Source organism: Pristiophorus japonicus, chromosome 1, assembly GCF_044704955.1.
Source record: "Pristiophorus japonicus isolate sPriJap1 chromosome 1, sPriJap1.hap1, whole genome shotgun sequence".
NCBI lineage: Eukaryota > Metazoa > Chordata > Chondrichthyes > Pristiophoridae > Pristiophorus > Pristiophorus japonicus.
The window spans coordinates 487,711,995-487,726,033 of NC_091977.1; the positions used below are offsets into that span (position 1 = coordinate 487,711,995).

Consider the following 14,039-nt stretch of genomic DNA (forward strand, 5'->3'; position numbering starts at 1 on the left):
ACTTTTAACATGTAGCAATGCTTAACTGTTTCGGGTTAGATACTTCAACGAGAGTGGAAATGACACTAAGCCATAAATGAGAAGCCGAAGCTCACATTACAAGATGTTTTGATAAGGCGTGAACTGCCTCTGTAGTAGTCACTTTTAGGGAATGGCTGTACAGCAGGTAGTCTTTATTCCCAGGTGATTGTTATATTTTTCTGTATCTTGTTAGCTGCCAGACCTTGGTGTGGTCATTTCATGCGTCCTCCAAACTGATGTTAACCAGGGTCTGATCATTTTGGCTAGGCCTCAACATTCAGTAACCGGATTGTGGATCAGTTCAGTTCAGTTGATCACATCCGTTTCAACATTGTGGTCAGGCCAATAGCTGTAAAAAATGGGTTCTAGCTGGGTGTTCCAGAGCTTGAAGAATCTAGTGATCCTGTGTCTTGGAACGTACAGAGACAGATCAACTCCAAATATTGACTCAGGTAGGTTAATTGATAATTAACCAACCATGGTACAGTATACGATATTACATATTACACTATTCATCAAAATAAAACCCATTGGATAGATTAGAAATTGTCTTCTTTCAGTGTTATTGTTTTGTGCAAGACATGTTGTAGTTAGCACTGCAGATGTGATGCACACTCTGCTCCTTCTTGGTTCATAGAACCCAATGACCCATCTATTTTCAAAGTTCTGGACCAATGATTTAACACCAAATTCGTTTCGCCCTGTAGGTACCATAGACAGGGTTTTGTTTCATTTCACTGCTGGATACATGTCATTTGATAGATCAGGTGTCGTTTTTATACATGGGTTTTGCTGCATCCAGCAGGCAGCTTAGACAGGATTTGTTGTATGGCTTGGGGGGTTGGAACAGATCTTCATTCCTTCAAAGCTTCTTTCAGTGACACTGGATTAATGTTCTGAACCTTGAGGATTCTTCTTGGTGACATCAGAAGCCAAGATTTGTTTTCTTCTGCTGCCTCCTTAATCTATAGATTCCCAGGTGACAATTCAAGGTAAGTTTTCATCGGGAAATACGAGAGATTGGTGATACAAGATGAAAGCCTTCTTTCTTGCCCTGAGACTGTGACACGCCCTAAGTCGGAGCTGGACAATAGAAATAGTTAATGTGCTGCAAAAGGCATCTCAGTCACCACAGGGTCGATATTAATGCAGCTTCACGCTCCCTGCTTTGTTATTTCTGTGCTGCATGCTGAGAGGAAAATTACAGTCTGCTCTACTCCTTGTTTCCCGTTTTGTTTCCTAGTGGTGAGTCTTGCACCTTCGGCTTCTCTAGTTCACCGTCGCATGTTTTAAATGTGCACAGCAATCCACAAACAAACAAATAACCTCAGTGTTGAAGGGTAACAGAGTGAAAAACTTAAAAAAAAGACGGCTCCGTTTCGTAGAGTCAGACACCTGTTGTCTGTTTTATGCTGTGAAAGCTGATTCTTGTAGGTGAGGTTGGTATGGACATAGCCCTTGCAACTCGTACTCTGAGAGCATGGTTGTCTTGCCATCGATGCCACCTCTTTCTTGTAGCCGAACGTACCTGAAAGCAAATGGACAATTTCATTCACATGTTGGCACAGCTTGACATTTTAGCTACTCGGCACTTAAAGGAACTTTTACGATTTGGTTCTTGGAACACTGGGTGTAGAGATCAATGCACATAACGCACAACCTGCATGATTTTTGTTGCATTCATACTCTGTTTATTTGGTACAGCTCACTGGACAGGCATTAGGACCCTGCGGGAGCTATTCACAGTTGCTGTACTCATGCTGGTTCATGCCAGTTTGGGGCTCCATTTTGGGTTGTTATATAAAGCACATGGTTTAAGTTACTTTTCTCCTGGCTCAGTTTGTCTGTTATTTATGCATACACAACAATTTTCAGTCTGTGCAAGCTCTATGCCGGGAAACCTAAATTGTAAAATTCACCCCTTTGTTTTTTTCCATGCAATTTTTCCATCTCTCCATCGTTGTCATCATGTTTCAACATGCCCTTCTTCATGTCTGGTGACTGGGTTTGGTGAGTCTGTTAACTGCACCACAGTCACTACAAACGTGGACTTTGTTTGTTATGTGATCCCATTCATCAGGTGGAGTGAGCTCACCACTTGCCCGATGAATTGCATTTGAGGCCTGAACCACTTTGATGGTCAAGGCTTTATTAAAATATTCTCAGCGAGCTGTCCATGCATTTTGACTTCTAACAAACAGCTCGGTCCGAGGTTGGGGGTGGGGATGGGAAACCAGCGGCTCTTGTGCGGAGCCAAGCTGGCAGTATTTAATTAAAGGGGGTCAGGTGATTGTGAGGGGAGGCTTCGGAAGGTACAGCAGCGGGTGAGACTAGGAGGAGCATTAAAGCTGTTCTTGGTTCCACAAATATTGTTAAAAGAACTATGGCGAGGAACAGGTGACTTTGGACCTATGGTTCCATAGCTCTCCACCACTGAGGGTTTCCTCAGATCATGTCTGGATCTGTTGATTAGTCAATGACTCCATTATCATTGTATCATGCGACTACCAGAACGGTAAAAGGTTAACTAGATGGACCTTGGCTTTTTTCGTGTAGCAATTCCTGGGTTCCTACCTTGGAGCCTTTAAGGAACACTGGTTAGGCCGCACTATGTTCAGTTCCACTGGTTGGGATTTGCGTAGCACAACAAAATTACATCATTAAAATGCAAAGGACTCAAATTTGCATAGATTAATGAAGCTCCTGCCTTTTTCAAGCGGGAGTGCTGGGTGACTAATTTTTAGCCGACTCCAAAATCATGACGGGCTGGTGTAAGCTGGAATGGAGTGGTGAATACTGCAGAGTGATTTTGGTCACTGCCTTCAGCTATCTAGGTCCTAAGTTCTGGAACTTCCTCTGTAAACTCCACCGTCTCATAAGAACATAAGAAATGGGAGCAGGTTGTAGGCTATACGATCCCTCGAGCCTGCTCTGCCATTCAATAAGATCATACCTGATCTTTGATCTCAACACCATTACCCACCCGATCATCATATCCCCTGATTCCCTTAGAATCCAAAAATGTATTGATCTCAATCTTGAATGTACTAAATGACTGAGCACCACAGCTAACTGGGGCAGAAAATTCCAAAGATTCACAACCCTGTGAGTGAAGAAATGTTACCTCATAACAGTCCTAAATGGCTGACCTCTTATCCTGAACCTCCTAGTTCTAGACTCTCCAGCCAGGGGAAACAACCTCTCAGCATCTACCCTGTCAAGCCCTCTCAGAATCTTATGGGGGCGATATTGGGCTCCTTTGGGCCTCTCGTTCGCGCCTCAGGGCAGCGCAAATGGGTTTGCGACCGCACGCGGCGAGATTTGCGGTTCCCGCTAAATTCGGTGGGAGTTTTGCGGCAGATGTACAGCGTTGTGCCCCGATCTCCTTTGCCCAGAGATCATGACGTCATCGCCGTGTGCATTGCCCCAAATGGGATGCTACCCAATTTCACCCCCTATATGTTTCGATGAGATCACCTCTCATTCTTCTAAACTCCAGAGAGTATAGGCACATTCTACTCAATTCCTGCTCGTAGGAAAGCCCTTCCATCCTAGGAATCAATCTAGTGAACTTTTGTTGCACCGCCTCTAAGGCAAGTATATCCTTCCTTAGTTACGGAGAACAAAATTGTACAAAGTGTTCCAGGTGTGGTTTCACAAGAGCCTTGTGCAATTGCAACAAGACTTCCTTACTCTTGTACTCCAATATCCTTGCAATAAAGGCCATGTGCCTTCCTAATTATTTGCTGTACGTGCATGTTAACTTTCTGGGGCGAAATTGGGTCACTCCCAGTTTGGGGATGGTAATCTAGGCGTCGCGGGACTTCCTGCACCCGACACAGAAATACTGCCCCAGCCTCGGAATTCAGGTTTCCGACGCTTACAGGAAGTGGTGCGCAATGCTGCGTGCTCCACTTCCTGTTGGGGCAGTGCCCGGGGGAATAGGCGGGCAGAATTATAGAATCATAGAAATTTACAGCACAGAAGGAAGCCATTTCGGCCCATCGTGTTTGCGCCGGCCAGCAAAGAGCTATCTTGGTCCGTAGCCCTGTAGGTTATGGCACTTCAAGTGCACATCCAAGTACTTTTTAAATGTGGTGAGGCTTTCTGCCTCTACCACCCTTTCAGGTAGTGAGTTCCAGAACCCCACCACCCTCTAGGTGAAAACATTTCCCTTCAAATCCCCTCTAAACCTTCTACTAATTACTTTAAAACTATGCCCCCTGGTTGTTGACCCCACTGCTAAGGGAAATAGGTACATCCTATCCACTCTATCTAGGCCCCTCATAATTTTGTACACCTCAAATAAGGTCTCCCCTCAGCCCCCTCTGTTCCAATCCAAAGAAAACAAACCCAGCCTATCCAATCCTTCCTCATAGCTAATATTCTCCAGTCCAGGCAATATCCTCATAAATCTCCTCTGTACCTTCTCGAGTGCGATCACATCTTTCCTGTAATGTGGTGACCAGAACTGCACGCAGTCCTCCAGCTGTGGCTTAACTAGTGTTTTATTCAGTTCAAGCATAACCTTCCTGCTCTTGTACTCTATACCTCGGCTAACAAAGGCAAGTATTCCATATGCCTTCCTAACCACCTTATTTGCCTGGCCTGCTACCTTCAGAGATCTGTGGATATGCATTCCAAGGTCCCTTTGTTCCTTTACACTTACCAGTGTTCTACCATTTAATGTGTATTCCTTTGCCTTGTTAGACCTCCCCAAATGCATTACCTCACACTTCTCTGGATTGAATTTTTTCATTTGCCAGTTTTCTGCCCAGCTGACCAGTTCATTGATATCTTCCTGCAGTCTACAGCTTTCTTCTTCATTATCAACCACACAGCCGATTTTTGTATCATTTGAAAACTTCTTCATTATACCCCATACATTGAAGTCTAAATCATTGATATATACCACAAAAAAACAAAGGAGCCCTGTAGCACCCCACTATAAACAGCCATCCAGTCACAAAAACACCCATCAATCTGCTTCCTGCCTCTGAGCCAATTTTGGATCCAACTTGCCAACTTCAATTAAAGGGGAGTGCCACTGCAATCCCTTTGGCAGCCGTCACTGGGCCACCAGGGATATCCTTGACCGGGCCATCAGCCCGGCAACCAAAACAGATTGGCGAGCTGCAGGAGGGCGGCCTGGTCAAGGTGAGGGCTGCCATTGTCTGGCCGACTGAAAAATATGGCGGCCCACGGTGCAAATGGCCTCATCTTTAAGGAGAGCCCCGGCAGCAGATATCATCCACCGGCGCCATCCTCCCCGCCCACCAGCCAATTTCCCTCATGTTGCGCAGAGGGGTCTGTGCAGGCAGTGAGGGATTGGCACGCACGGCGATGACATCATCGTCATGCGTGCGCCAGCCTGGGGCACGGCGCTAACAACACAACGTCCCCCAAACCTTTGGGGCAATTTCCCCGGAGGCACTATCGACCCCTCCCCCCGGGCGATAACCTTGTTGCGCCCCATTAGCGGTCCCCGGAGGCGGGAATGGGGCTATCAAAAAGGGCAATTTTACCCCTTTTCGATAATAGGATTAATGACATTAAGGTCCTCACTCTCATTAAACCCAACCCCACTATTTCTGTTGTGTATTTTGTGTCTTCTACTGTGAATCGCCAAGTCTAGATCCAAAAATGGAGCACAGGTCAAAAGCTACCCCAATAAATTCACAATAAGAACCATTTATGTTCTTTCAGCCTGGTAAAGCCAATATGGTCAATTTGTGGCCTTTACCCTCATTACTAAATCTAGTAGCTAGTAGATCAAAAATATAATACATTTGCGATTGGAAGCTCAGATACTTAGGTTAGCAACACGTCAATGACCACATACATAATTAATAATTCTTCTAACCACCACAATACTCTATTTACGTCAGGATAAGATGCTTCCTATACTGTATAAACCATTGGTGCAGAACACTGGCTAATGTGAAATATTGTTTTAGAGCCAGCGTGCTAGATTGGTTATACAACTTGAGGACAAAAGGTAGCAGTAAAGGGTATTCTAATCAATGATAAATGGAGTAGAGGACATAAGTACAACATTCACAATCTTCAATCAAGGTTAGAGAGTAGGAGAAACCCTATTTTCTCCACAAGACAGTAAATATGTGGAAAAGACTACCAGGATATTATTGGAATCACCCCTTTAAAAAGGTGTGATACACGATTGGGACCTCTTGATTTCTGTTGAGGAGGATTGAAGGTCATAGCGGGTTTAATAATACTGCTAGATATTTTTAGTAGAGGTAGAAGAAGGAACTTAATCTTCCTTAAAGTAGTTCAAAGATAAAGGTGGAGAAATTGCGTAGCGCCCTATTTGGGGAACTCTTTTGCAGTACTGCAAAAGTATCGCCAGGCACTATGCGAGGGATTCCGACACAAACTTCTGGTTTAGCACTCCAGGAAGGAAGTGGAGCTCTAACTGAAGCGCTACCACTTTCCTTGGAGTGCTAAAGCTGGCAAGAGGGGCTTACGTCTTCAAAAAATTCAATCAAGTTAGTCAGACACGACCTTCCCTTAACAAATCTATGCTGACTGTCTTCCTAATTCGAGATTTACCCTGTCCCGAGTTATAGCCTGCCAACTCGAAAATGACCTGTTTATTCCCACTCTCTGTTTTCTGTCCATTAACCAATCCTCAATCCTTGCTCGTATATTACCCCCAATCCTATGAGCCCTAATTTTGTTTAATTACCTCTAGTGTGGCACCTTATCGAATGCCATCTGAAAATCCAAATACATCACATTCACTGGGTCCCCCTTATCTATTCTGCTAGTTACAACCTCAAAAAACTCTAACAGATTTGTCATACGTGATTTCCTGTTCATAAATTTATTGACTCTGCCCAATCCTATTATTATTTTCTAAATGCCCTGTTACCACGTCCTTAATAATAAATCCTAGCATTTTCCCTACTACTGATGTCAGGCTATCTGGTCTGTAGTTCCCCGTTTTATTTCTCCCATCTTTCTTAAATAGTGGGGTTTCTACCTTCCAATCCATGGGAACTGTTCTAGAATCTGTGGAATTTTGGAAGATGATAAACCAATACATCCACTATCTCTATAGCCACCTCTTTCAAAACCCTAGGCTGTTAGCCATCAGGACCAGGGATTTATCAGCTTGCAGTCCCATTAATGGCTCCAGTACCCTATATTTTTTTTTACTAATACTAATTTCTTTCAGTTCCTCATTCTCGCTAGACCCTTCTTTCTTCACTATTACTGGGAGGTTTTCTGCATCTTCTTCCATGCAGACAGACACTTTGAGTGTGAAATTGCGTACCGTCCCGGTTGGGGCTGGTAACAGCTGCGAGGCGGGACTTCCTGCGCCAGGTGCAGATGTCCTGCCCTGACAGCTAAATTGGGCTTACTACCCCCGAGAGGAAGTGGAGCACAATATCTTGCACTTCACTTCCTCTCGGGGGTGGGTCCGGGGCGCGAACCAACACAAATTTTCCAGCGCTACGTGGAGGCACATATTGTTGGTGAGAAAACAGGGCCCTCCCCTTCCATTAAAAGGGAGGGCATGCTGTAGACTCTGCGGCCACGATTTTACTTACTGATCCGCGGGTTTAATGCAGAATTCAGACCGCTGTCAATCAGGGTCCACCTCCAAACCCGCACTCGCAGGGCTGGGAACATTCCAGTCTACATTAGGGAGAAAAGTACCATGGAGCGGGGTGCCGTAGCAGCAGCCTTACACAGAAGCGGAGCGCCGGGCTGCAACATCGTGGCACGGACTCCTTGATATGGCAAGGCAAACATTTTTAACATTTTTAGCGTCGCACCTCCCCATTAATTTTTGCCCCATGAGCGGCCAAAAGGGGTGGGTACCCAAAGCGGTACGCGCCACACGAAGCTGTCGTGGACATTGCCCACGGCAGCCTCACGGGACACTACCAAGTTTTCATTCCGGGGCGAAAACAGGTAGCTGTGCACGGTGATGACCTTGTCATTGCCGACGTATCGGCCCAGGACGCTACCGGTTAGCACATCATTAAACTCTCACGGAATTTCGCGGGATTCCCCCAGGGGCGTTAACTGAAGGTGCAAACGACTTGACTTTTTCCCCTCAAAAATGTGTTTAATTTCTCTGCTGTTTCCTTATTCCCCATTATAATTTCTCTTGCCTCAGCCTATAAGGGACCCACATTTACTTTCACTAATATTTTCCTTTTTACATACATATAGAAGCTTTTACAGTTTGTTATTATGTCTCTCGCTAGTTTACTCTCATAATCTATTTTCCCTTTCTTTATCAATTTTTTGGTCCTCCTTTGCTGAATTCTAAAATCCTCACTGATCTTTTTGGCAACATTATAAGCTCTATCGCGGTGCAACCCATCCACCTTGAACAGTTCCCTCCTGCCCTAGAACTAGTCACAATACCCCAGCAATCTGAAGTCCTCCCTCCTGGGCCATTTCTCCAGCCATGTGTTAATCTGTTTCATTCCTATACTCACGAGCGCGTGGCACTGGGAGTAATCCAGAGATTACTACCATTGAGATCCTGTTATTTAATTTCCTTCTGAGCTCCTGTAACTCTACCTGTAGGATTTCATAGAATCATAGAATGTTAACTGCACAGAAGGAGGCCATTCGGCACCTTTAAGCCTGTGCCAGCTCTTTGCAAGGGCACTTTATCTAGTTCCACTCCTCTGCCCTTTCCCCATAGCCCTGCAAAACAATTTTCCAGGTACTTATCCAATTCTCTTTGAAAAGCCATGATTGATTCTGCCTCCACCACCCTTTCAGGCAGTGCATTCCAGATCCTAACCACTCGCTGCGTCAAAAAGTTTTTCCTCATGTTGCCTTTGGTCCTTTTACCAATCACTTTAAATCTGTGTCCTCTGGTTCTCAACCCTTCCGTCAATGGCAACAGTTTCTCTCTATCTACTATGTCCAGACCTCTCATGATTTTGAGCACCTCTATCAAATCTCCTCTCAACCTTCTTTGATCTAAGGAGAACAACCCCAGCTTCTCCAGTCTATCCACATAACTGAAGTCTCTCATCCCTGGAATCATTCTCGTAAATTTCTTCTGCACCCTCTCTGAGGCCTTTACATCCTTCCTTAAGTCCGGTGCCCAGAATTGGACACAATACTCCAGTTGAAGCCGAACCAGTGTTTTATAAAGGTTCATCATAACTTCCTTGCTCTTGTACTCTATGCCTCTATTCATGAAGTTTGGGATTCCGTATGCTTTTTTAACCACTTTTTCAATCTGCCCTACCAACTTCAAAATTTTTTGCACATATACCCACAAGTCTTTCTGTTGATGCACACCCTTTAGAATTGTATCCTTTATTTTATATTGCCTCTCCTTGTTCTTCCTACCAAAATGCATCACTTTGCACTTTTCTGTGTTAAATTTCATCTGCCACGTGTCCGCCCATTCCATCAGCCTGTCTATGTCTATCACTATCCTCCTCACTGTTCACGATACTTCCAAGCCTTGTGTCATCTGCAAATTTGAAATTGTGCTCTGTACACCCAAGTGCAAGTCATTAATATATACCAAGAAAAGCAGTGGTCCTTGTACTGACCCCTGGGGAACACCACTGTGTACCCTCCTCCAGTCTGAAAAACCACCATTCACCACTACTCTCTGTTGCCTGTCACTTAATCAATTTTGTATCCATACTGCCACTGTCCCTTTTATTCCATGGGCTTCAACTTCAATCTCAACCCTTTTCCTTCCTATGTCATTGCCTCTCACCTGGATGGCAACTTTTAACTATTCCACTTCCCCCTTCAAAATGTCCTTCACCCTCTTAGTGATGTCCTTTACCCTGGCACCGGGAGGCAACGCACCATGCAGGACTCACGTCGGCTGTTGCAGAAATGACCAATGTTAATGAAAGTCAGAACATACTGCTCCAGAGCAAGATGGGCTCTGATGGGTTCACAATGTGCCCCACCTAGTGCTATAGACGGTGCTAATTAAATTTAAGGGGCACAGGGTGGTAGAATCGGTAGTGTGCTGGTCTGGATGGTTCAGTAGGCTTCATCCTGACCGTTGACCTCTGGCATCTAGATTTGAATCCAAGCCACAGTTTTCTCTTTCTACTGATAGTGTGGGGCCTATTTGAAATGTGTATGGTAAGTTTCAACCCAGCTATATTTGAACTGGAAGTTCTTGCTCCTTAGCATGTGATGCCTCCCTGTGCCATTCATCATTTTTTGCCACACTGTGTGGGTAGGCTTCCTATACTGCTCTTCAACTAGCGATAACATGGGACATTGCTCCATGTTCCAATACAAAATTTGCCAAGAAAAGTTCAAAGTCAGTGGGGTTTGAAAACAGAACCCATAACAATGGAATTTTGTATTGTGTCGGCACTAAAATATATGACATATATATGAGAACCAGCCTCCACTAATGGAAATGTATAATGTGCAAGTCAGTTCCCATTTTGCTTTCTTATTTTACATATTCCTGATCTATAAGCCCCGATTTTAAGCTAACCCAGCCGGTACCAATGGGATAGGTTCAGGTCGGACGCATGTTTTTGAAGTCAAAGGAGTGTAAAATCTGGAGGGTATAAAACGGACACCCAGCCTGTTTCCGCCAGACAGGTTGGGTTAAAATCGGGACTATAATCTTTGAAAACTTAGTGGGTAGTCAACAGTGAGAATGATTCATCTATTTAACACAGGCAAGATCTTGAAGCAACAAGCAGTAAATGTCAATTTGTGGTGCTTCAATGTTAGAAATAGCCAGGTAGGTCTCAAGAGATTTGTTCTGTCATTACATTTAGATTGCTTCTTGTGAATGTTCAGTAATATGATTTGCAAAATTGTAAGATACAGAATGTCATGAATAATTGTATTTTTTTCCTTTATGTAAATAGAGCTCTCAACCTCTCACTGGCAGATCATTGAGGTCCATGAAGTCTGTAACACTTCATTTCTAATTCATCATTTTTCCTTAGTGCACCTGAAATAACACAAAGTGGTTTTCACTGTTCTTAAGAACTTGATAAGTCAAGAATAAGCACTTTCCTTTTTTATCCTACCATAGATCAAAGTACACTGTCAAGGATGCCCTCCCTCCTGCATGCAACCTATGTTGAATCCAAGACTCATCTGACTCCTAATCTTATTTTTTGTTAGTACCTTCATATTGTGGACTTGCCCTCCCTCAGTCTTCCCCTTTTCCACACTTTTAAAACATAAATTTGATGTTAACTAACTACCAGCTGATATTTTTCCATCATCTTATCTTCTATTCTTTTCAATCTTACACTATGGCCATCGGCTGTCACCTATGTTTCAGAATAATTTTTAAAATTGTTCTAATTTAGTTGAAACGCATTTGAGCTCAGATATGACTGTTGGGTCATTACTGTGAGCAGACACACACGGACTGTGTTGCCTTGGTATTCCTTTGTATGCCATTTTATTACAGGCATTAAGTCGTTTATTGTAAGTGTGTTAACTCCTCTGTTTGGCATTTCAGTGAATTGAAAGGTTGTAGTGAAATGCTGCTTTAAAATTATTAATAGTCATTGCTCCAGTCAAACTATTTCAGAACAGAAGTCTGACTTACCTCACCATTCAGGAAGCAGTAAAACACAGACACGAAGAAACCCTGTAAAACACAACGGTGTCTATTTGAGTCCGAAAGCAAATTGTGACAGTAACTCTTTGCAAACATTTAAGTTACATAATGCTTCAGGAAAAGAAGATCGAATTTGCAAATTAAGCTGTCATATTGCATTAGGCCCACGGTTAATGAGCTGTCAGTTTATCTGGCTAGATTACCCACCTGAAAGGACTGCAGAAATGAATTGAAGTAGATGAAAACAATTTGTGAGATGTCATCTTCGCCTGGATTGACGAAGAACAGCATGTAAGTGATGCCAAGAAGGGGTAACAGAACTAAAGTTGCCTTCACTGCTTTCCTGTAGGACAGATGGTGAAAAGAGAGAATTAGTGTATTTATTAAAAATGAAGGTGAAACTGATTGATAAAATAATAATATATTTCTGGGCACAAGTCAGCTTGAATTAGTTGGGGTTGTGTAAGGCTGTATTAGATACAGTACGGAACAGTTTAGCTTAGCATTGATGCTGCAGTTACAGTGTAAATGCCACCTGAATCATACGCTATGGTCATGACAGGACAGCAGAACCAAGCTAACTGAGACTCCCTGGAGAAGAGAATCTCACTAAGCTTCGCCGGAGTCAGTTTGGAACTTGGAACCCGACTCCTGCTCCATATTTAGCGTTGGTGAGAAGTAATTGGTGCTTTTCACCCATACTAAATCTGTTAAGTGTGAATGCCCCTTTAGCTTGGCTCAGTTAGTAACACTCTCACCTCTGAGTCATCACACTACATAGTATTGCATAGGTTATATGGCACAGAAACAGGCCATTTGGTCCAACCAGTCCACGCCAGCATTTACGCTCCGCTCGAGCCTCCTCCCGCCTTTCCTCATCTAAATCTATCAGCATAACCCTCTATTCCCTTCTCCCTCATAAACTTGTCTTGCCTTCCCCCTAAATGCATCAATACTATTCGCTTCAACCACTCCCTGTGGTAGTGAGTTCCACATTTTCACCATTCTTCGGATAAAGAAGTTTCTTCTGAATTCTCTGTTGGATTTCTTGGTGACTATCTTATATTGATGATCTCTGGTTAGGCTCTTCCCCGCAAGTGGAAACATTCTCTCTGTATCCACTCTATCAAAATTTTCATAATTTTAAAGACCTCTATTAGGTCACCCCTCAGCCTTCTTATTTCAAGAGAAAAGAGACTCAGCCTGTTCATCCTATACCCTCGCATTTCTAGTATCATAGTTGTAAATCTTCTCTGTACCCTCTCCAATGCCTCTATATCCTTTTTATAATGTGGTGACCAGAACTGTACGCAGTACTCTTAAGAACCAAGGTTAGATACAGGTTTAGCATAACTTCCCTACTTTTCAATTCTAACCCTAGTGCCTGGTTTGCCTTTTTTACGCCCTAGCTAACCTGTGTTGCAACTTTTAGTGATTTGTGTATTTATAAACATAGAAACATAAAAACATAGAAATTTACAGCACGGACGGAGGCCATTTCGGCCCATCGAGTCCACGCCGACCAACCAAGAGCTATCCAGCCTAATCCCACTTTCCAGCTCTTGGTCTGTAGCCCTGTAGGTTACGGCACTTTAAGTGCACATCCTAGTATTTTTTTAAATGTGGCGAGGGTTTCTGCCTCTACCATCCTTTCAGGTAGTGAGTTCCAGATCCCCACTACCCTCTGGGTGAAGAAATTTCCCCTCATATCTCCTCTAAACCTCCCCCCAATTACTTTAAATCTACATCCCCTAGCTGTTGACCCCACTGCCAAGGGAAACAGGTCCTTCCTATCCACTCTATCCAGGCCCCTCATAATTTTATACACCTCAATCAGGTCTCCCCTCAGCCTCCTCTGTTCCAAAGGAAACAGACCCAACATCTCAAATCTTTCCTCATAGCCAAAATTCTCCAGTCCAGTCAACATTCTTGTAAATCTCCTCTGCACCCTTTCCAGTACAATCACATCTTTCCTGTAATGTGGTGACCAGAACTGCACACAGTACTCCAGCTGCAGCGTAACTAGTGTTTTATACAGTTCAAGCATAACCTCCTTGCTCTTGTATTCCATGCCTCGCCTAATAAAGGCAAGTATTCCATATGCCTTCTTAACTACCTTATCTACCTGGCCTGCTATCTTTCTGTATTCCAAGATCCCTTTGTTCCTCTACCCCACCTAGACTCCAAGTAATGTGACTTCTTTATTCTTCCTACCAAAATGTAATACCTCACATTTATCTATGTTGAATTTCATTTGCCCAGTCTGCAAGTTTATTAATGTCCTCCTTCAATTTGTTGCAGTCCTCCTCAGTACTGACTATTGCCCACAATTTGATGTCATCTGCAAATTTAGAAGTTGTGTTTATGATTCCAAAGTATAAATTGTGAACAACAGTGGTCCCAGCACTGATCCTTTAGAAACACCACTACCCATCTT

General features: G+C 43.6%; 1 protein-coding gene across 1 annotated transcript in view; it reads right to left on the minus strand.

Annotated features, from left to right (window-relative positions):
• Window positions 1-1,178: 1,178 nt before the first annotated feature.
• Window positions 1,179-14,039, minus strand: part of LOC139260261 (corticotropin-releasing factor receptor 2) — a 203,852-nt gene continuing 190,991 nt past the window's right edge. Inside the window, exons 10-12 of the mRNA XM_070876645.1 lie at window positions 11,810-11,945; window positions 11,591-11,632; window positions 1,179-1,549 (exon numbers count right to left, since the gene is read on the minus strand). Of these exons, the coding sequence (XP_070732746.1) occupies window positions 1,409-1,549; window positions 11,591-11,632; window positions 11,810-11,945 (319 nt within the window). The 3' untranslated portion in view covers window positions 1,179-1,408. The remainder of the gene's footprint in view (window positions 1,550-11,590; window positions 11,633-11,809; window positions 11,946-14,039) is intronic.